The sequence below is a fragment of the Podarcis muralis genome, chromosome 16, assembly GCF_964188315.1.
Source record: "Podarcis muralis chromosome 16, rPodMur119.hap1.1, whole genome shotgun sequence".
Taxonomy (NCBI): Eukaryota; Metazoa; Chordata; class Lepidosauria; order Squamata; family Lacertidae; genus Podarcis; species Podarcis muralis.
The window spans coordinates 21,804,363-21,825,840 of NC_135670.1; the positions used below are offsets into that span (position 1 = coordinate 21,804,363).

Here is a 21,478-nt window from a genome sequence, read left to right on the forward strand (position 1 = left end):
GGTACTATTCTGGATGCTGGATGTCTGTTAATGCAGCCTAGAATTGCATTAGCTTTTTTCTTTCTTTCTGTTGCATCGCACTGTTGACTCATGGTGGTCTGCTAAACCCCATGTTCCTTTTTGCAATGATTGCTGTACATAGCAATGAACTGATTCCTAATTCAGCTATCAGCCTGGGCCATCCTCCCATTCTTCAGGCGAACTGCTTGTTTTTTCATTTTCTTCCATTGCATACATTTTCACCCATCTATCAAATCACTCTTTGCCAAAATAATCCGCAACAGAAATACTTTCTGAAATCAAATCCATGTGGGGCTTGGGAAAGGTGTTCTCCTGGTGACATCACAGTAACCATCCAATGAGCACCGTCCACAGCCGGTTTTGGCTGCGGACTGGAAGGATGGCTCCCTGCCCTCAAGCCTGGGAAAGGCCGTATTGGAACAATGTGTGCTACATTCCTCTTCGCCTTAAAAGTTTCAGGTGTGTTTCTGAGCACCAGTAAAAGCATCTGTGCAATATACGATAGAAGCCCCTTTACACAATATTTCCTCTGCTCCTCTCCTGCTCTTGCCTCCTCCCGCAACATCTGAGTTGTCTTTGAGTTGTCGGGAGGCATCCAGCCCAAAAGCAGAGGATCTGATTGGCCGGCGTTTGCTGCTAAAAGCCTCTCCTGTTGCTGGATGTAAAACAAGAGCTGGAAAGCCACACTCGAGTCTCTTCCATGGCTGACCAGAGATGGGGTGGGTAGGGGGTAGCGCAGGGCAAAGAGCTGCTTCCCCTGCTACAATGAGACAGCAAAGCTTCGTGAGCAACACTTTTATTTACAAATATAATTAAAAGCTCTGACAGTTATATCATGCTCTTCCCTTTGAGAACCTGAAAAAGGTTTTCTCTTTTTTTTTTTTTTTTGCTTTTTTCCGTTTAGTATTTTTTTTTAAAGTGCATGCAAAAGAAGTAAAGCCTTTTTTTTAACCTTTTTTATTGTAAGAAAATACACAGTTTGAAAGTGTGAATAATGCAATATTTATGACCAAGATTATCGGGGGACAGGGAGAGGGGAGGGAGGGGGGGAACCAAAGGTGGGAGTTGTGGGTGGGTCGCAGGGAGGGGTGTGGAGGAGGAGGAAAGAGTTAAGGTGATGTGAGAATGAGAGACAGTGTTAAACTCCAAAGATTGACTTGGAAAAGAGGAAGGGTGGAGGGTTTTTGGAGGGGTGGGTGGGGGTGTCGGCGTGGCCTGGAGTGTGGGTGGGTTGGTGGGGGGGTCGGAGGGGGGGAACAAGTCATCAGGTAGTAAAAAAACTTCTGATCAGAGAAACAGTTAAAATACAATATGAAAATAAGTAAATTTCTCCTTAAATTTCCTTCTATACACAAAATACACAATTTGACAAGGCCCAATTTGTGCTCCTGGGATTCTCTGGGCGCCTTAAGTTTTTTTTTTTTTTAAGTGTATTCACATCCTCTGCTACAGCAGAAAATGATTATGATACAATCAAGAATGTGCCAAAGACCAACGGCCAAAAAAACCCACCTGGCCTGGCCTGACCCTTTTTCAAAAAAATCACGCTCTCCCTCTTTCCCCAACCCCCCTCCCCTTTCCCCCCCGCCCCCAAAGTAATAATATGTCCACCACTGATATGTACAGCACAATTTCAGAATTCATATTTTCTGTAAAATGTATCAAATTTCTCAATCTCTTAATAAAATTTTTTTATTATTATTTTTTTTCATTTAGTTATTCCTGATGAATAAATACCAAAAAAAGAAATAATAATAATTAATAATAAAATTAAAAACTCAAAACGTTATGCAGCAGCTGATTAAGGTAAGGCTGCGATACCCATCTCTCTCCCCCTGGGAATTTGACTCCTTTTAATTTTCCTTCCTTGGTTTTTTTGTTTTTTTGCTTGAATTTTCATTGGTAAGGTGGCAAAAAAATATGAGTGATTGCTGAAAAGCAAACATACATCCACTTTTTGTTTTGATTCATTAGAATTGTCTCCAAAGTTTTCATTGAAACGTGTTTTTTTTTTAATAATAATAAAAAAAATCATTGCACAGAGACATCAATACTGTGAGACACTATGAGATTCAAGAGAGACTGCGGAGCAATGGTCCTGCTCTGAAACGTGACACTTGGCGGGAAGGGGGGGCCCCTGATGGAGTAAGAATATACAGGCACTAAGTCCGACATGATGTCAGTAAGAGAGACAGAAAGAGAGAGAGCACACCCGTTAACATGGGGGGGGAATGTTGGGATTTGAGATATTTTTTGTTTGCATTTTTGTTTTTTTAATGGCAAAAGAAATTTAATCTCATCTGTAGTCCTCCTTAGGAAATTCTAACGTGACCAAATTTCCAAAGCCCATCCGTAGGCTCTCCATGTCAAAAGTTTCAATCTCTCGCTCTTGCCTTTCCAACAGAAACTTTATCCTCTCGCTGCGTTCCTTCTGCAGGGCCGCCAGCTCCTCTTCAATCTGAAACAGCATAAAAGGGGGGTTCTTTTAAAGCAAGCTCCTCAGAATCCCAAACGTTTGAGGAACAGATCTAGACAAGAGGATTTCCTACCCCTCCATCTCTCCTGGGATGATACTGGGAAGTGGGTGTGTGTGTGCTTACTGGGTGTGCTTGCAGCAGAAAAAGGTCAGTCGAAAAGGGATGCTGAGTCCTTTCCTTAGTGATTTCTCCTTTCCCAATTCCTCCTGTGGTAGTTTGTTTTTTAACAAACCTCTCCCGCCTCCCCGGGACTCTGAAACTGCAATACAGCTGTGGGAGGGGAGAACCATTTGTGGAGGGGATCAAAGAATCACAGAGTTGGAAGGGACCCTGAGAATCAACTGGTCCAACCTTCTGCAATGCAGGAATGAATAGGCAGCTGTCCCATATGAGGATCGAACCTGCGACCTTGGCATTATCAGCACCACGCTCGAACCAACTGAGCTATCTTTGTTCTTAATGCAGGAATCTTTTGCCCAACACGGGGCTCAGACCCACAACCCTGAGATTAAGAGTCTCAAGCTCTACCGACTGAGCTACCCAGTTAATGTGTGTCTCTGTGTTTGCTTTCAGTAACTTTCCCATCCAATAACACTTCTAGGCTCACCTGGTACTGCTTCACCAGTGCATTCCCTGCAGGGTCCCTGTTGGCAAAGCAGACGACTGTAGCCTAGACACCTGAACCCTCCCACTCACCAGCAGATGAGCGGAGAGGGTTCAATCCTGCTGCGTGCAGCTTTGCCACCCCCCCCTGCAGATCGACTTCACGGTAGGTGGGTGGGACTGCCAGTTACCTGGTGTCATGATGTCAGCTGGCTGACAGGTGGGTGACCCCGCCCACCAGTCAAAGCTGGCTTGTGCAGGTGATGAAAGATCTGGCCTGCCGGGCAAAAAAGCCACTGCATTTGGGGAAACCTCTGGTGGCAGAGTCTTAGCACAGTGGAGCAGGTGGACCTTCCATTAGAACACACCTCCAGCAACAACACAGACCGATGCGTCTAGCAGTCAGGAAATCTGATTCCCTGGTGCACTCCAGCGAATGACAAATAAGCACCAGCAGTGCTATTCCTTTTCTGTCGCTGGTATTCAGTTAACCTCATGGGGCGTCTGATCAGGAATCTATCCGTCTATTCCTACTAGAGTTGGTTCAGACATTAACTATTTACTCACCGCATTCATAAATGATTTAAAGGGTGGATCCATTCCTAAACCCGAAGATGCCAACTACCTAGTTGGTTTGGAATATTCCTCCCGCCCACAACACGACCAAAGCAATGAGATGGGAAATTCTTTCCTCGTCTCAGTTATTAAAATGCCCATTATGCAGTGTTTATTATTACCACTGGTCTGGAGGCCAGAGAGAAAACAATTTACAGTTTCTGATTTATCTGACTTGGCAGAAGACAGCTTGGCAAAGCAATGCTGTTGTGAAGATGCCTGCCGAGGGGCCTGTCTGCCTGTCCCTCTGTATTCAATCTGCTAGTATGCAGATACTATGAGAACAAGGGCAGTCTGGAGGGTGGCAACACAAGAAGGGGCCTTTTCCGTGGTGGCTCCCTGCTTGTGGAATGCTCTCCCTAGGGATGCTTGCCTGGTGCCACTGCTACATATCTTTAGGTGCCGGGCAAATACGTTCCTTTTTAATCCGGTCTTCAGCTGTTAGACACTGATGGCTTTTGGGCAAGGGTGGGATGCTTTAATGCAGTTTTTTTTAAAAAAAAAAATAATAATAAAAAAATAGAATTGGATTTTAGACTTTTTTGATGCTGGTTTTAATCTATGTATGTGTACACTGTAAGTCGCTTTGAGTTGCCGTGGCAAGAAAAGGTGACTAATAAATTTAAAAAATACCACCGGGAGTAATTGCTAAGGCTCCCGTATTCTCTTCACAAGGAACTGATCCTGCTAGGATCCTGGTACTTAGGGAGATGTAATGCATTGCCGCTACCAGGTTAAGTGCAGAGTGCGGGATGCACCTGGACAGTATGCACAACTCCACACCCCCACCAGTTCTTCCTTTCCTGGCTTTTTTTTTTGGCAACGGCCCAACCCCTGCCATACCTTTTGCTCAAGATGTGCCCTGCGTAACGACACCCTCTGCTCCAGCTTCTGGAGTTCCCGCTCATGCTGTGCTTCCGTCTGCATCTTGATTTTGCTCTGATAGGCATTCAGCAGCTCCATCTCTTGCTGAAGCTGCAACCGCAGGGCCTGGCATTCCGCTTCCTGAGCCTCATCTAGCCGCAGCTGGGGGTGTAAAAAAAACAACAAAATCATTTACAAAGTTAAGGGCGCTTGTTGGTCAAGGGTTGGGCACAACAGCAAATAAACAACAACAACAACAACAACAACAGTTGTTTAGGCAGGCTGTGAAGACGCATGCCCCAAAGGGGGAGAAAATGCAAAAAAGTTCTGGTTGAAATGGCCAGCCTAGAAGCCTTAACTGTGTACCATAATCTGGGGAAGTAAAGTTAAAGTTGGGCCCACTGCCTCGAGACTCCAAAGCTCCCTTCCTGCCATTGGCCCACAAACCCCTTCTGCCCCCCCCCCCCGGATGAGGTCTGTACCCAGCATGTCTCTCTCTTACCGTCTCCTCCCCCCCCTTCCCCCCTAAGTCCCTTTCTCTTCCACTGTATATAGACCACAGATGGGGAGCCTGTAGCCCTCCATAAGTTGCTGGACTGCACCTCCCATCAACTCTTAACTTTTGCCATGCTTTCAGGGGCTGATGGTTGGTGGAGCCCAACAGCATCAGGGGAGCTGCCATAGGCTCCCTACCACTGGCAGACTCAGTCCTGCCTCATCCAATCATTGTGGCTCCAGTCCCAACACCCAGAATCCTTTGCTGCTCAGCACTCCTGTTTCTTTCATACACACACATTGCTTTTCATTCCTTTCACCTTGCATGGAGTTTCAAACATGCCCATTACACCTGGGCTTTCACCGCTCCCAATCTCCTTCCCCTGCCTTTCTGCCAGGCTTCTGCCGCCTTCTCACAGCTCTCCTTTGGCCATCCTGCCCACACAGCTTCTCCTGCATCTAGAGCCACTGCAAAGTGCATCACACACCTTGCCTAGTGGCAGTCCTTACAGCAGCCACGAAAGCAAGTCGGTCTTTTTTTTATCTCCCATACTGCAGATGGGGAAGGGATGAGGCTGAGAGAGTATGACTTGCCTGAGGTCACCTGGTGAGGTCATGGCAAGAGCTAAGATTCACAATGGGAACCTCCTGGTTGGCAGCTCAGTATCTCAGCCATTATGTTACTACACCAGCTCACAGCCTGTCATCAACATTTCTTGGCACCTGCTTTATTCTCCCAGAACTTAGAAGTGTTTCTGAACACTCCAAGGTATGCCATGAGCTCAGCCAAAAGGTGTTTTCCTCATCACCCCCCCCCCATCCATTCACGCTTGTTTCAGAGAATCACAGAATTGGGAGGGACCTCAGGGGTCATCTAATCCAACCCCCTGTGATACAGGAATCTTTCACCCAATGTGGGGCTCAAACCCACGACCCTGAGGTTAAGAGTCCCATGCTCGACCCACCGAGCTATCCCTCAGGGCTTGGTTATCCTGAAGGTATCTGGATATTAAAGCTGTGTGCAACTGGGGCTTTAAACTTCACATGTGCACATACCAATGTATGCAATCTGAAAATATTATTTGATCATCGGTGTGTAAACCTGCTACAAACAAGCTTGACAAGGATTGCACATGCTGTTTAGTTGTTGTTTTTGTTTTGAATTAATTTGAAAATAAAACTAGGAAAGAGAAAGGAGGGGAAATGAAATAAAAATAAGGAAAAGGAAAGAAGAAGAATATGCAAATATTACTAAAAACAACAGCAAACCGCCATCAGTTCTCACCACAGGTAAGGTGACCACCAGTGCTTGTTAATATTTTGAAGAGCAAAAAAGAGGACACTATGATGACTATCATTTTAAATACTCCTACTCTATGTTGGCTATAGAAGCTGTGATATATTGCTGAGGGGGGCAGGAGAAGAGGAAAGCAAGCCTTCAGCATCCAGTTATGACTATGTCTCATCCAGAAAGTAGAGCCAGAGACATTTTGGCAAATTTTCAAAAAATCCACCCAGACAGAAACTTTACCCTGAAAAAGAGGACGTGTCCTGGAAAAAGAGGACACATGGCCACCCAAGTTAATATGGAACCATTTGAGGGGTTTGTGTGTGTGGAGCCCAGAGCTGCCCTCACCGCTTGCGATGCCATCATCTCATTGATGCTCTGCTCGTACTGCTCAGCCAGGATGGCAAGCTTCCTTGTCTGCTCGTCCTTCAGGCCTTTCAGAATAGTTTTGTGCTCACTCTTTGGAGTCACTTCCAGCTGGTGGTTCTTGAGTGCTTTATACTGCTTGGTTTGCACTTTGCAAGTGTCCTGGAACTGCTTCTTGATCTGCATTTCCATGGCCTGCAATGGAAGGCAACAACTCTGGGTGAGGTTACACGTGGCTATTTAAACATCGACGTTATCTGCATATCCCTATACGTTATTTAAGAACGGTACGATATTCATGCAGAAGCTTTACACTAAAGAAAATGTAACATCCCTATAATGGGCAAATTGTGCTCGAGAGAACCACGCCTCTCTTGCAAGCTGCTTTCTCCACGAAACTATTGCCTGTCTCGAACCCGTATCTCATAATTTCAGCTATTTGCTATTTTTTGTGTGAGATAATTATCTGCTTTTTCCCTTTCACGTGGAGAAGAGCAGTTACCAGATCCCATGGAAGGCAGGGGTGCCAACTTAATAAAATATCCGGGGGGCAGGTAAGCACATAATTGATCACATGATATGCCACATGCACTCCATTTGAATGACAATGCCCATTAACTTGGGGGGGGGGATGACCCCTTCAAATATTTTGGGGGGGGGGCTAAGGGACCTCGCTCCCTAGGAGTTGGCTCCTATGATGGAAGGTAACTGTAAGTGAACGACTCCTGAGCTATTGACACCAGTAAGCCTTTCTCTGCTGAATGAATATATGAACAGGCGTCAAAATGGTGGCATGGATGTGCTAACAGCACCAAACACCAGGGATGGGGGAACATACAGCACTTCAAAGGTGGCTGGACTCCCATTTCCCTACATGCATGACCAATAGTCAGGGATTATAGGAACCGCAGTCCAATGACATCTGGGAGACCAGATTCCCCATCCCTGCCACACACACATGGAATTAGCAGGGTGGCTAAGGTCAAGCAGTTGACTTTGCACCGCTTATCCCTATATCCCAGCTAGACCGCAGCCCTCGCCAAGTTACTAACCTTCAGGTTTTTGGGCTGCTGCCGCAGTTCCATGACATGCTTCCTGTGCAGCTCCCGCTCCCGCCGCTTGTTGTACTCCAGCTGGTTCTCAAGCTCCGTCTGGTGCTGCAGCCGGATCAAGTCCATACGTAGCTTCTGCAACATGTGCAGCTGCCTGTATTCTAGCTCGCGCGTCGACTCGTCGTGCCGGATTAGCATGGCGTGCTCCATCTCTTTCTGCGTTCTCTTCTTGTTCAGTTCCTGCGTGGCATAAGGGGAAGGGGTCAGGTGCGATCCCAAGCGAGGCAGCAAACCCCAATTTCTCATGCGTAGTAAAAAAATGGCAATGTTTTTGACCGACAGCCTACCCTAGTGTCCACGGCAGGGCTCTTGGGAGACTTGCAAAATGTTTTGTTGGACTGAACTAAGGTCCATGTAGTCCTGCATTTCCGATATTAGTCAGACAGAAACTTTGGGGAACTCACAAGTAAGGTATGTGATTGCTGGCTTTCCCTTCCTGTTTGCCCCCAGCAGCTTGCATTGAGAAGTTCCTTGTGCTAAGAGCCACCGACAGACCTGCTTCTCCATGAGCATACCTACTCCTTCTTGAAAGAGACCTAAGCCAGTGTGCGAACTTGCTGTGTTTATTGCACATTGTGTGAAGAAATGCGCTTGTTGCCTCTGCTGTACCTACTTCCTACCTGCTTTGTTGGGGGCTTGCAAGAGAGTCCCAAAGCAAACCTGCTCCTTCTCTCCACGATGCCCGTGCATCTTTTCTGCTGTGGACTTCTGCAAACTGGCCAGTAGGTGGCAACCGGGAGTAACATGAGCTCTGTTTTAGAGCCAGGATACCTGTAACTTGTCACTTTGGACACTTTTCACTGAAGAAAATTCAGCCTGGCTTCCTTTTTTTCTTTTTCAACTGTACAACTGTGGTTGGTGTTGCATATGGAGAACAAGCATTTTAAGAGGGACTCCCATCAATGTTGCTGTTTAATCAGAAAGGTGGAGAAACCATTTAAGGGACCTGCGAGCCATTATTAATGTTCAATGGCATTTTTATTTTTATTTTTACAAAAGTTTGCCATTCCACTTTGGGGGCCATTCCAGAACCTTTGTTCCTGTGTGTGTTTTGATACATAAAAGAGCATTCTCCACCCTTGTATCCCTAACCTTTAGTCCACCAGTCATCACTCTCTAAGCCAGAACCCAGGGCCACACCCAGCCACATCTTTCACCTGCTTCTCAGTTCCTCGGGAGATTCTGCCCTCTGAGTAACAGAGAAGAGCCGCTGACAAAAGTTTCAATGGACATGCACTCAGCACACCTGCATATCCACCACACACCCTTGTTTTCATTCCATCATTCCCCGCCCAAATCCATTATGCAAAGTAAGCTCCCTCCCCTTCCAATGATTCAAGTTCAAACAAAAATGCTGAGAGCGGGTGTTTGCATCCTACTTCTTTAGTTCATTTCCTTTGAATGAATCCTAATTGCTAGGTGTGCCATAGTGACGCAGCCAAATCGGTTACCCAGAATGGCCCCTCTTCGCCCAAAGGCTCTGACAACTGACAGCTCTAGTAGTTCTGTTCCTGGGATCGGTTTTACAATCCTGTGAAGATATTCCTCATATGAAGGAGCACAAATCCAGCCGGCTGCTCCCAATCTTATAAGCAGCTAGTGCCAAACCAGAGCTCCAAGCAGTTATTCTGCTGTTGAACCAAAGATGGAGAGATGGGGTGGGGAAATCATGGTGTGGTCCCAGATCACTGCCACAGATCTCATTCGGAATGTGCTGAGCCACAAGATACTGTAGTATTTAGCGAGCTTTGGCCCTTCAAATTCAGATCATAGAATTGCAGATGGGCCTCAAGGAGTCATCTTGCCCAAATCTTCGCAATACAGGAATCACAGCTAAAGATTCCCTGACAGATGGCCATCCAACCTGTTCAAAAATTCCGATGAAGGAAAATCCACCACCTTCTGAGGTAGTCTGTTGCACTGCCAAACAAGCTCACATTGTTAGAAAGTTCTTCCTATGCAATATGCTAAGAGCTGAATGTAGGCTTTGTGTGTGGTATCTTAAAAAGTAATAATTGTGCAACCAGTAAAGCTGGAAAAAATATGGAAACTGGGGACAAAACATCATTTTGCATGGTACAGTTTGCATTTTTTAATTCTGATTTTGCTAGTCATCATGTTGAGTAGCAAACAGCTTCCCTTCCCCCAGATATAGGCTTTCTGTCTCCTGAGGTGTCACCATGTGCTTCCAAGCATATTTCTGCAGAAATTTGCTGTTTCTTTTTAAGTGCAAGGTTAGACACTTACAGGAAGGTTAATTCCACATCTACATTTTACTGTATGTCTTTTCTTCTGTGGAACTGGTACTGCGGTGTACATACAACCTGATTCCTACCGTTTCATCATTTGATAGTGAAACACAAGTAAGCTTGTTTCAAATTAGAACAGCTTCATGGTGTCAGAACATTTACAAGATGAAGCCAACAGCTTCCATTTCTCTAGAATTCAAAAAGACACTTTCATGCTTTGGGTTAATAAATTAGTGCATCTTAATTATTGCACAACATCACCTAAACTCCCAGAATTTTGTAAGCCGGTACATGCTGTTAATATTGTGAAGTTGAGTTCTCCAGACATACAGCACCAAACCAGCTAAACAGTTAAGAAGTGGAAAGTTAAGTTGTGATGCTAGGTGCAAATTCAGAATACACAAATAATACTCAAAAAGATGCATGCTTAAAATGATAATTCAGTACAGATTAGTGACTTTTTTTTTTACCAGAGATTAAAGTGATTTGCATGTTTTGATACAAATCTGGTAATGTTGTATTCTAGATTTAGTGTTAATATGGGTGAAATATTTGCCCTTTATGCCCTTGTACATAGTCAGAGCAGGATCTTTCCACGTCTATACATTCTGTTCCTCTTCCCTAAATGCTCAAAGCATTTTGACTATGTCATCTCAAATGATCCATGCAACAACCCTGTAAGGTAGGACAAAATTATTTTCTTAATGGTACTAAAAGACCTGAGAGGGACTGACATGCTAAAGTCCAACTAGCAAGTTCAAGGCTGACTAGGGTAGAGTTGTCATATTTCAAAAAGTGAAAATCAGGACACAAAAGTTGTTGAGCTGTTTTTGGCCAAACTTGTTGAGCTTTCCTAGACATTTCAGCAATTTCTGCTCAGACACTGCTTAAGGGAGCTGAATACCGGCTATGTCTGGAAAATTTTGGGCGTACCACAACCTTAGACTAGGGTGGCCACTTACACACTGCCAAAAAATGATGAGTAAAAAGGATTTATGCTTGCATAAGATTTGCATAAATGGATAGATGCAAATTTACAAATAATCACTATGGTTTACATAGAAATAAATTACACCCTAACATTGTAGGAAAGAATGTGACTTGCGTGTCTGCCCAGTCTGCTCTCCAGTTCCTAACTATGGATGGGCAACTTCAAGACCTCTCCTGCTCTGTCTCTTTATGGTTATTTATCTTTAAGTCAGACCTGGACCAGACGGCCAATGTAATGTAGTCATTTAGAGTGTTGGAATAGAAACTGGGAGACCAGGGTTCGAATCTCCACTTGGTCATGAAGCTCACAGGGTGACCTTGGGCCAATCCCAGCCTCTTAGCCTAACTTACCTCACAGGGTTGTTGTTGTTGTTAATTCAATTTATATACCGCCCTATATCAAAAGATCTCAGGGTGGTGTACAACATTAGAAAGACCTTACAAAACATCAATGATAAAAACATAGTAAAAAGCATACCGACAGACAACCCAATAGTAAAACAATCATAATAATCGCAGTGGGGTTCAGATGATGAGGGTGAGAACCATACAGGCCACCTTTAGCTTCTTGGAGGCAAAGGTGGGATACAAATGCAACAAACAAATAAACGTCTGTCTTCTGTAATGCAGGACACACAGCCACCCTAAGGCTGTCCTGAGAACTTGGGCCAGGGGATTCTACCACCTCCTGGCTCGCCCTCTTGTCGCAAAAACCCTTCACTAGGTATAGCACACATTTCTACTGAGAAGTAAGCCCAGCTGTATTCATTAAGGGCTTTCTCAAAGGTGCATGTATGTATTGGATTGGTTAGGCTTAGTCCACTCATACAGCAGAATAAGGTGGCAGAAAGGATCACACAACTTCAAAATGCAGATCTAATAGTGAATGTGTCACATACTGTTAATGCTTCCATGTGTTAAAATAAGAAAAGCAGCAAAACTTCCCTGCAAGTGATTTTTTTTGGGGGGGCACAATAGCATACAGACTATGCCCTCTCCTAGGCAGACTCTGCAATGACAAATGGCCATCACGAGAGAGCTGGGTAGAATGGATGAGTGAAGCAAGTTGGGAACACCTAGTACATCTCACACTTGCAAGCATATTGTCACTAACACCTGCGGTTGTGAGCTTCTGCCGCCCTGCAATGTGAAGAGAGCGAAAAAGGGAAACAGTGAATGAATACAGAGGCCCTGTCACCAATTAATAACTTACCACAGTGTGCATGTAACCACTTAGAGTTAACAAGCTGTTTGTATGGACCTCCCAAATGGTAAAGAGTATTAACATATGGTATCAAGGACAAGGTGATTGCAAGCATAGAGGCAGAGTGGAAGGAAGGATGCAAATGACAGTAACTTCTGCCATGAACTGAGATGCAAAGATAAAGCATCAAACTATCCATATTTATATCATAGCAGAAGGGCCACCATTCTTACATAAAACACCTAAGTGTGCCTCTTGCCAGGAGCTGAGCGGGTTACAGATTAACTGAAATTGTTGCATTACAGAGATGCCAAACAGAGTCAGATCAGTGGTCCAGCTAGAGCAGTATTGTCTACTCTGACTGGTAGTGATTCTCTAGGGTTTCTGCAAGAGGTTCTTCCCAACTCCATCTGGAGATGGTAAGGATTGAACTTGGGACCTTATGCAGGCAAAGCATGTGCTCTACTGCTAACCGAAAGTTTTCCTCTCTGCAACACAGACACACAGAGCTGTTCCTCTTCTGGAAGCCACTTGTGCCGATTCTGGTGTAGCCCCAGCTTTGCTCCTACAGGAGGCAAAGAAGGCCACCAACTTGGATGACTTTAAAAGAGGACCGGGCAAATTCATGGAGAAGAAGGCTATAAATGGCGACTAGCTATGATGGTTATGCTCTGCCTTCATGGCTGGAGGCAGCAATGCTTCTGAAAACCAGTTGCCAGGAAGCCTGAGGAGTGGAGAGCACTCTTGTATTCTAGTTCTGCTTACTGGTTTCCCATCTGGTTGGCTACTGTAAGAACAGGATGCTTGTCTAATGGTCCACAAGGCAATTCTGGTGCTGTATCCCTTGATCTTGAGTTATGTTGCTCATTGGATATAATTGATATGGAAAAGTAAAATTAAATTAAACAATTCCGGACTCTGCGTTCCTCATCGGAGGTCCTTTTTAGCGCACGTCCTCCACGTGAGGTCCAGAGGGTGGGAACACAAGAACAGCCCTTCTCTGTAGTGCCTGTTTGTGGAACGCTCTCCCCACAGAGGTTCACCTGGTGCCTTCATTATATATCTTTAGGGATGCGGGTGGCACTGTGGTCTAAACCACTGAGCCTCTTGGACTTGCTGATCAGAAGGTTGGAGGTTCGAATCCCCGCAACGGGGTGAGTTCCTGTTGCTCTGTCCCAGTTCCTGCCAACCTAGCAGTTCGAAAGCAAGCGAGTGCAAGTAGATAAATAGGTACTGCTGCAGCAGGAAGGTAAATGGTGTTTCTGTTTCCGTCACAGTGTTCAGTTGCCCCAGAAGCGGTTTAGTCATGCTGCCCACATGACCCGGAAAGCTGTCTGTGGGCAAACGCCGGCTCCCTCGGCCTGAAAAGTGAGATAAGCGCCACACCCCATAGTCGCCTTTGACTAGATTTAACTGTCCAGGGGTCCTTTACCTTTACCTATATTTTTAGGTGCCAGGCGAAAATGTTCCATTTCAACCAGGCCTTTGGCCGATTAATATTCTATAGCCTTTTAAATGTGGGAAAGGAGGGGGGGAGGTTATTGTTTTGCTGTTTTGTTTTACTTATGTTTTTATCCTGTATTTTATTCTCTGACTGCCCTGAGATCTTATGCCGAAGAGCGGTATATAAACGTAATAAACCATAATAAAACAATAATAAAATTCTGACGCAGATACTACATCCTCGTTGCATGAGTATGGGAAGATTCAGCTCTTGTCAGGACAATACAGGGAGCAGGCTTCCCAGGTTGGTTACATGAACAGCATGGCATATTGACCAGTTGCAAGCAGTTGTCTGTATTCACCTTATATTTTCCCTGGGTATACTGGGGCAGGGTGGGAAAGGGGGGTGGCGAAGAGGAGAGGAAAGCAAGAGGTGGTACCTCCCGAATGTTCTGCTGCTCCAACTCGTGCCTCCTGATCATGGTTTTTCGCTTGAAGAAACGGCAGTTTTTGTCATAGTAGAGTCTCTGCTGGCTGAGAAGATGAGCCTCCTCTTCAGCCTGTGTGTGCTGCAGGTTCTCTTTGTGTTTGGAAATCCTCTCTTGCTTCTCCTTCTTCGGTGTGCTGTGATCCTCGTTCATCTCCTGGACGTGCACAGAGGAAAGGCCAAGAAACAAAGTCATTTGTTGGTTTCATGATGGGGAGGGGTAAAAAAACAAAAAAATGTGATGCTTCCCCCCCCCCCCTTACTACCATCTGCACGAGCTTAACAGCAAACAGAGGGTCCTCCTTTGAATCCCCTTCCAAAAGGGTTTTTAAGCCCATTACCCCTCAAGATGCCCCTGCTGGGAGCTAAGCAGTTTATACAAAACATACAGGAGCTCCAAAGACGAGGGGGGAGGGAGGGAGAGAGAGGGGGAGGGAGAGAATGACTAAAAGCTCACAAACCAGGCTGGAATCAAGAGTCCAGAATCCGAAATTAGTAATCTTTGACATGAAATGGGGCTCTCCTTTACTGAACTGCAATTCCCAGAGGGAAGCCATGACAGTTAAAGTGGTATAAAACTGATAGATGTTGGAAGCAAAGAGTGGAAAGTAAAGAAAAACAGGTCAGGCCTCCTTTGGCGGGGAAAAAAAAGCACTCGCTGAATGTTTGGTTCTAATTTGGTTCTAATCTTAGGCCACTTGGAAAGTTGTGGAGGGACACATACGGTATCACATTGAAAACGGGAAAAGGAGGAAATCTCATTGGTTTGGCAGAAGAAGCTGAGTGCTGTGCAGCTGTTTCGTTCACCTGAAGCTACAAAACCAGCATTTCATTCATGACTATGGCCAACGCTAACCTTGTAGCATTCAGGCTGCCTCTATCAGAAATAGGATGCATGGGACTCCCAGAGGAATTTGATGTAGTGTGTTTGATAGACACTATTTTAGAAACCTTTAGGACATCCCCATAAGGTACTGCAACGTTCATGTTGCAGAAGAGGTCTTGAGCCTGGAGGCAAAGTGATTTGCCAATACCCACTCAGTGAATTAAGGGCAGAGGTGAACTTTGAACTTTGTCTCAAAAGGTTGAATTGGGAGTGGTGCAGAAGACATGGCAAATATCACTTTGCTATGTATCACAACTTTCAAAGCTGTTTATTTCTGGGGCCCATGGGTCATTTCCAGGGGTCTGGCTCATATGTGTGCATTTCATGTGTTATATCTCAGTTATAATCTATTTTAGGAGTTGTGAATACAGGATTCAGGCATGATAGCTGCTACGCATTTAATAATATGGAGAACAGGAGCTGTTTCTCTCTCTGTGTGTGCTTAAGATCAGTATTAAGTGGGACGTGGAATTAAATAGTCCATCACTGCTAAGGGTTCCCTGTGACTCTTAATGAAAACTTTCTCTCATGCCTTTTATTTCCTCAGCTACAGAGCAGTAACAGCATCTGGAGGCTGGATGACTGAAGTAGTTTTGAGTCTGCACAATATATGCATTTTAAGACAAGTGCCTAAAATAGACTTGTGCAGGGGAACCACAAAGGGGAAAAAAGCAGTGCAGCTTAGGAAGTTAATGCAATTATCCTAAAAGCTCTTTAGCTGCAGGTATTTAGTGAAGCAGGGTTGTTGTTTTTTAAAGGAAGTTTAAAAAAGACGTTTGCAGTGATTTCAGAGCACAGAGTCCCAATTCTATCTGAAAGAAAGCATTTTGTATGGTACACTTGTTTCTAAATACAGTTTAACATATTCACAAGTGGCATTTTTAGGTGGGTACTAAAACTTAGGTGTGTGCATAATAATAATAATAATAATAATAATAATATTTTTCTAGCCCGCCCATCTGGCTAGGTTTCCCCAGCCACTCTGGGCAGCTCCCAGCAGAATATTAAACAGAATAAAACTTCAAACATTAAAAACTTCCCTAAACAGAAGCCCTTAACTACCCTCCTGAGGGAAAATGAGGACTTTATAGTTTGACTGTCAAGGAGTCTGTGAAGCTTTGCTCTTCTATCTAGTACAACCCTCAGGTATCCCTTTCCACTGTGATAGACAAGTTGCAGTAGGCTGACCTATTTGTGTTGTCCTTTGATAGACTTGAGGATTGCTTTGCAGGTGGCCAAACCCATATGAGGGATGGCACGTTTTCTATTTCCTACATATAATTTATAATATGCCTGTACTAGCACATACTAACCAGAGTAATTTAAACAACTGGAGGTTCATTACACATTACAACCTATATGCAAAAATCGTACTACTTCCGTCATGTAAGTGGCGTTGAGTGTATTGGGAGTTGAAGAACTTTCAACGCTGAACAAGTGACTTTTTTTAAAAAAGGAACCAGATGAGAGATAAAACACCCAAAGGTGTTTTATGTTTGGGACATTTCTCTCAAAGAGTAACATTTGCAAGGGATCCCAGGGAAGACAGTATTTAAACCAGGAGATAAATTTCATCCTAACAGGAGCTCCATTTAGGTGTGCATCATGGTTACTCTTTAGACTGGATGGGAGCTCCTTCCATGGATGTAAATGAACACCAAAAGGTCATTTAAAGGGCAGCATTATGTGGACTTCGCTTTAACTGGGCACTCAAGTCAATCCGAATTATATCTAGCAATGCCTCAAGGATATGGGATAATTAAGACACCAGAGGAACTTCCGTACATTCATAAAGCCAAGCGTACCAGATGAGTATTTTGGACAGAAAGCATGCAGTGGCCTCAGGCCACCCACTGCTAAGGTTGGCATTGTCAGTGGAAGCCACACTGACACGTCACTGCAGGGTAAGGGGCCTCTTTTGCTAATCAAATCTTGTCCCACTAAAGACAAGTTTTTCATGGAATGGTAAGCCCCAATCATTCCACAGTGGAAGGTGTAAGCAAACTGGGTTGCGAAGCTCAATAAGGTTCTTCTTTATTTTTTAACTTGCCTCCTCTTAAAGGTAAAGGTAAAGGTACCCCTGACCATTAGGTCCAGTCGTGGACGACTCTGGGGTTGCGGTACTCATCTCGCTTTATAGGCCGAGGAGCCGGCGTTTGTCCGCAGACAGCTTCCGGGTCATGTGGCCAGCATGACTAAGCCGCTTCTGGCGAACCAGAGCAGCGCACGGAAACACCGTTTACCTTCCTGCCAGAGCGGTACCTATTTATCTACTTGCACTTTGATGTGCTTTTGAACTGCTAGGTTGGCAGGAGCAGGGACTGAGCAACGGGAGCTCACCCTGTCGCGCGGATTTGAACCGCCAACCTTCTGATCGGCAAGCCCTAGGCTCTGTGGTTTAGACCACAGTGCCACCCGCCTTCTCTTACTTCCTGTTTTTCCCATCTTTGTCCAGGATAGTCAGGATTCTTACTGATGATGTGGAAGCACCCAGAGGCAGCCATATTAGATTTATCCACCACCGCAACCTCAAGGCATTTCCTCCCCCCCCTTTTCTATTCCTACTTCTTCCTAGGCAACATAATCCCACTCCCCGCATAAATCAAAATATTATGCCTTCTGATTGTAAGGATGTGCTTGAAAGTTTATGGGCAACGCTCAGTGAAATCTTGGAATCCATGAAGGAAACAAGACTTCAGTGCCCTTTATAGCTCCTAGCACCTCTCAATTAGTAACAGAAGGAGAATAAATCAGGCAAACATAGGACATGTTCTGCATGTTAGCTTAATTTGCACAACCCATATAGCAAGTATGGAGAATCACCCCACCCTCCACTCCAGAAGACTGCATTTCTTTGGGTAAAGACTCTTGGACTGGGTTATTGCTTAGGGTTTTTTGTTGGGTGTGTGTGTTATTGATATTATTTTTGTATCTTTATTTTGTATCTTTATTATGATTTTATGTGGAAATTGTTCCATTTGGTTGTGTACTTCTGGATGTTTTATTTATTGCTTATGACTACTTTTGTTGCGTTTCAAATTCTGCATTTACCGTATTTTTCGCTCTATAAGACGTACCAGACCACAAGACACAACTAGTTTTTGGAGGAGGAAAACAAGAAAAAAAATATTCTGAATCTCAGAAGCCAGAAGAGGGATCGCTGTGCATTGAAAGCAGCAATCCCTCTTGCTGTTCTGGCTTCTGGGATAGCTGTGCAGCCTGCATTCGCTCCATAAGACGCACACACATTTCCCCTTACTTTTTAGGAGGGAAAAAGTGAGTCTTATAGAGCAAAAAATACGGTATTTATTTTTTGCATGTTGTAAGCCTTTTTGAGCATAGTTTTAACTGTGGAAAGATGGCACACAAATAAAATGATGTATGTATGCATGCGTCAAAGGGGTCACGTAGCACATGCCGTTGATGGGCAGGGCCAAGGCACACACAGACATCCCATCCATGCACACACTCCATTTGCACTCTCAGTTTGTCTGGCTTCCATGCTGAGAAAAGGGTTCCCTTTTCTGAAGCCACAGTATGAAAGGGATTTCTTCTTTTATGGGCAGCTCGCTTGGCCTCTTTGCTGAGTAAGGAGTCTCCCAGTGGCACAGCACAGAAATGCAGGGAGTTGCCCACGGAGGAAGCAATGGCTCTCTTCCTCCTTGGGCAACCTGGCAGTGGAACACACTCCTTCTCCCCTGCTGCTGAGCTGTAATCTCCAATCAGGTGTGTTTATCTGTATGCATGTGAAACACAGCTATCATGGGGGAGGTTTAATCTTCTTGCTTCCCTACAAACTCCCTATTTTATTCTGGTCCTGCAGAGGAGTCCACACAGCAAGGCAGAGTGGTGGATTCAGCACCATGGAGAACTCCTAATGAGCAACTTGCCTCTGACATGTGCTGGAAGGGAACAGAGCCCTTATACAGGGCTGTATCCAACTAAGTTTGACATAGAATTGATTCAGTGAATTGAATAGACCTAAGCTACTCATAGCCATTAAATTCAATCGGTCTACTCTGAGTAGGATTAGCATTAGATACCATCCATAGTGGAAGTTTTTAAGGTCCACTATCTGTGCTTGAGGTTCACACCTCAAGGGTGCCCAGGAAGACACAGCTACTCTGCATATAAGGAACTCCCCGTTCTCAATGGACTCACCAAAATCCTAGCTTAAGCATATTTCAGAAGTTGTGAAAACATCTCCTCTATCAAGAAGCACTGGTGACTTAAAGCATGGGTTATTTAAAATGTGTGGCATTTCACTTCGTCTTGTTATTTATTTTAATATACTGCCTAGCCCAAACCTTTAAGAGAGGGTTAAGATTATGAGCTCAAATCAGCAATGAACAACCCATCAGGTTATTTATTGGGGAAGTTCATCAATGAAGTCCAGCTCTATAGTATTATGAGCAAACTACTGAAATAGCTTCAAAACTCTTTCACAACATTGCTATCTAGTGCATGCTTCTTACTGGCCCAGAATAAAACGCCGGAGAAGTTTTGCTTGCCTCTTTTATCTTTTCCTTGCAAATCTTGTATTGCTTCTTCTGACTTTCTAAGAAATTGGTCAGATCTCTCTTCTGCTGAGTCATAATCTGCTGCTGGAATTTCTTCTCATCTGCTGCTGCTGCCTTTGCCTGGATGGAAAGAAAGAAAGAAAGAAAGAAAGAAAGAAAGAAAGAAAGAAAGAAAGAAAGAAAGAAAGAAAGAAAGAAAAGGCACTGTTAACATCTTGGCCAAGTTTTTAGCTGTGTTGCCCTTTTTCTCCCATATTCTTTGCACTGCTATATAGTAATTGAAATATTCAGGACAGATTAAAAGAAAAGCCTGCATGCAGCACATAGCTAGTCTCTGGTATGGTTGTCATATTACAAAAAGTGAAAACCCAGACACAAAAGTTGTTGAGCTTTTTTTGGCCAAATTGTTGAGCTTTTTCTGCAAATTCTCCAAAGAATTGAGCTCTTTTTAAGGAAATTCGCCAACAAATCAACACTTCTGACATAGGTTGTCATATGCCTGAGTTTTCCTGCTGGACATTTTTACCAATTTTATTGCTTTTTGCTTTTATAGACCAGCTTTCTGCCAAGGCACACAAGGCAGTTTACAATTTTAGAATACTAATACAAAAAAATTCTATAAAATGCAGAAGCGAAATGGGTCCCTGCCTCTCAGCCTAACCTAACTAACAGGTTGGTGGTGAGGATAAAATGGGGAGGTGGGAAACCTATGTAACCCCTTGAGATCCTAAACGAAAGGTGGGATATAAATGTAATAAACAGATAAATAGTTATGTCCATTAAATTGAATGGATTTCTTTTGAGTTGGACTAGCTGGACTAGTTGGACTGGATACAACCCTATGCCTTTGCAGCACTACTGTACAACTGTGTCTTGGGGTGTTAAAAAATTGCCATCATGTTCCCCCGCTCAGTTTTCTCCATATATTGTTCCTTTAACCTTCCCTCACAGGTCTTGTTTTCCAACTGCTGATGATGTTCATTGTACTCCTCTTAAATTGTTCTAATTTGGCTACATCCTTCTTAATATGTGGCATCCAGAACTGGACACAATACTCCACACGAGATCCGATGAGTGTAGAATAAAGCAGAACTAATGCTTCTCGGGATTTGGTTCTATTAAGGTAAACTAAAATCATGTTTGCCTCTTTGGAAGACACATCCCAGAGCTGATCCATGTTCAGCTTGTTATAGACATCAGTCCTGAGGTCCTTTTCACACACATTACTTGCCAAGCCTGGCATCTTCTATTCTATACATCATCATCATCATCATCATCATCATCATCATCATCATCATTATTATTATTATTATTATTATTATTATTATTTTCTGAAATGGAGAACTTTGTTTCTGTTGAATTCTGTCCCCATTTTTAAATGTTAACCTTCTTCTATTAAGGTCATTTTGAATCTTATTTCGGTCTTCTAAGGTTTTAGCTAGCCCTCCGGGTTCTGAATCATCTGCAGATGTGATAAAAGAGTCATTTCAAATGCTGGAAAGAATCAGGCCTAGGACAGAGCCTAGTGGCAGCTCACTTGAAACTTCCTTCTAAGGTGGAAGAATTCTGGTTCATGCCATTTTAGTATGGAAGTATGCATGAGTGCGATCTTTTTGACTGCCCTGATGTAGAAAAAACATGTTGAAAAGCAGCACATCGCTGACTTAACACAGCCAAATCTGCCTAATATGCTTGCTTGCTGTACCCCGAGAGCCTCCTACATTAGGGATTATGCAAACATATGACACCACCTCTATTCAATCTAAAGTGGTGCGGACTACAATTCTGCGTTTATGGAATGCTCTCCTCCCAAGGAGGAGTGCCTGGTACCAACTTTGCCTGCCACTGAAAAAGATGA

At 44.1% G+C, this 21,478-nt stretch overlaps 1 protein-coding gene across 5 annotated transcripts in view; it reads right to left on the minus strand.

Annotated features, from left to right (window-relative positions):
• Positions 1-801: 801 nt before the first annotated feature.
• TAOK3 (TAO kinase 3) overlaps positions 802-21,478 on the minus strand; it is a 119,000-nt gene continuing 98,323 nt past the window's right edge. For all 5 annotated transcript variants that reach the window (XM_028709534.2, XM_028709533.2, XM_028709529.2 and 2 more), the window contains 6 exons: positions 19,612-19,740; positions 14,168-14,371; positions 7,782-8,021; positions 6,712-6,924; positions 4,560-4,742; positions 802-2,479 (listed from right to left, as the gene is read on the minus strand). In XM_028709534.2, the coding sequence (XP_028565367.2) occupies positions 2,318-2,479; positions 4,560-4,742; positions 6,712-6,924; positions 7,782-8,021; positions 14,168-14,371; positions 19,612-19,740 (1,131 nt within the window). In that variant the 3' untranslated portion in view covers positions 802-2,317. The remainder of the gene's footprint in view (positions 2,480-4,559; positions 4,743-6,711; positions 6,925-7,781; positions 8,022-14,167; positions 14,372-19,611; positions 19,741-21,478) is intronic.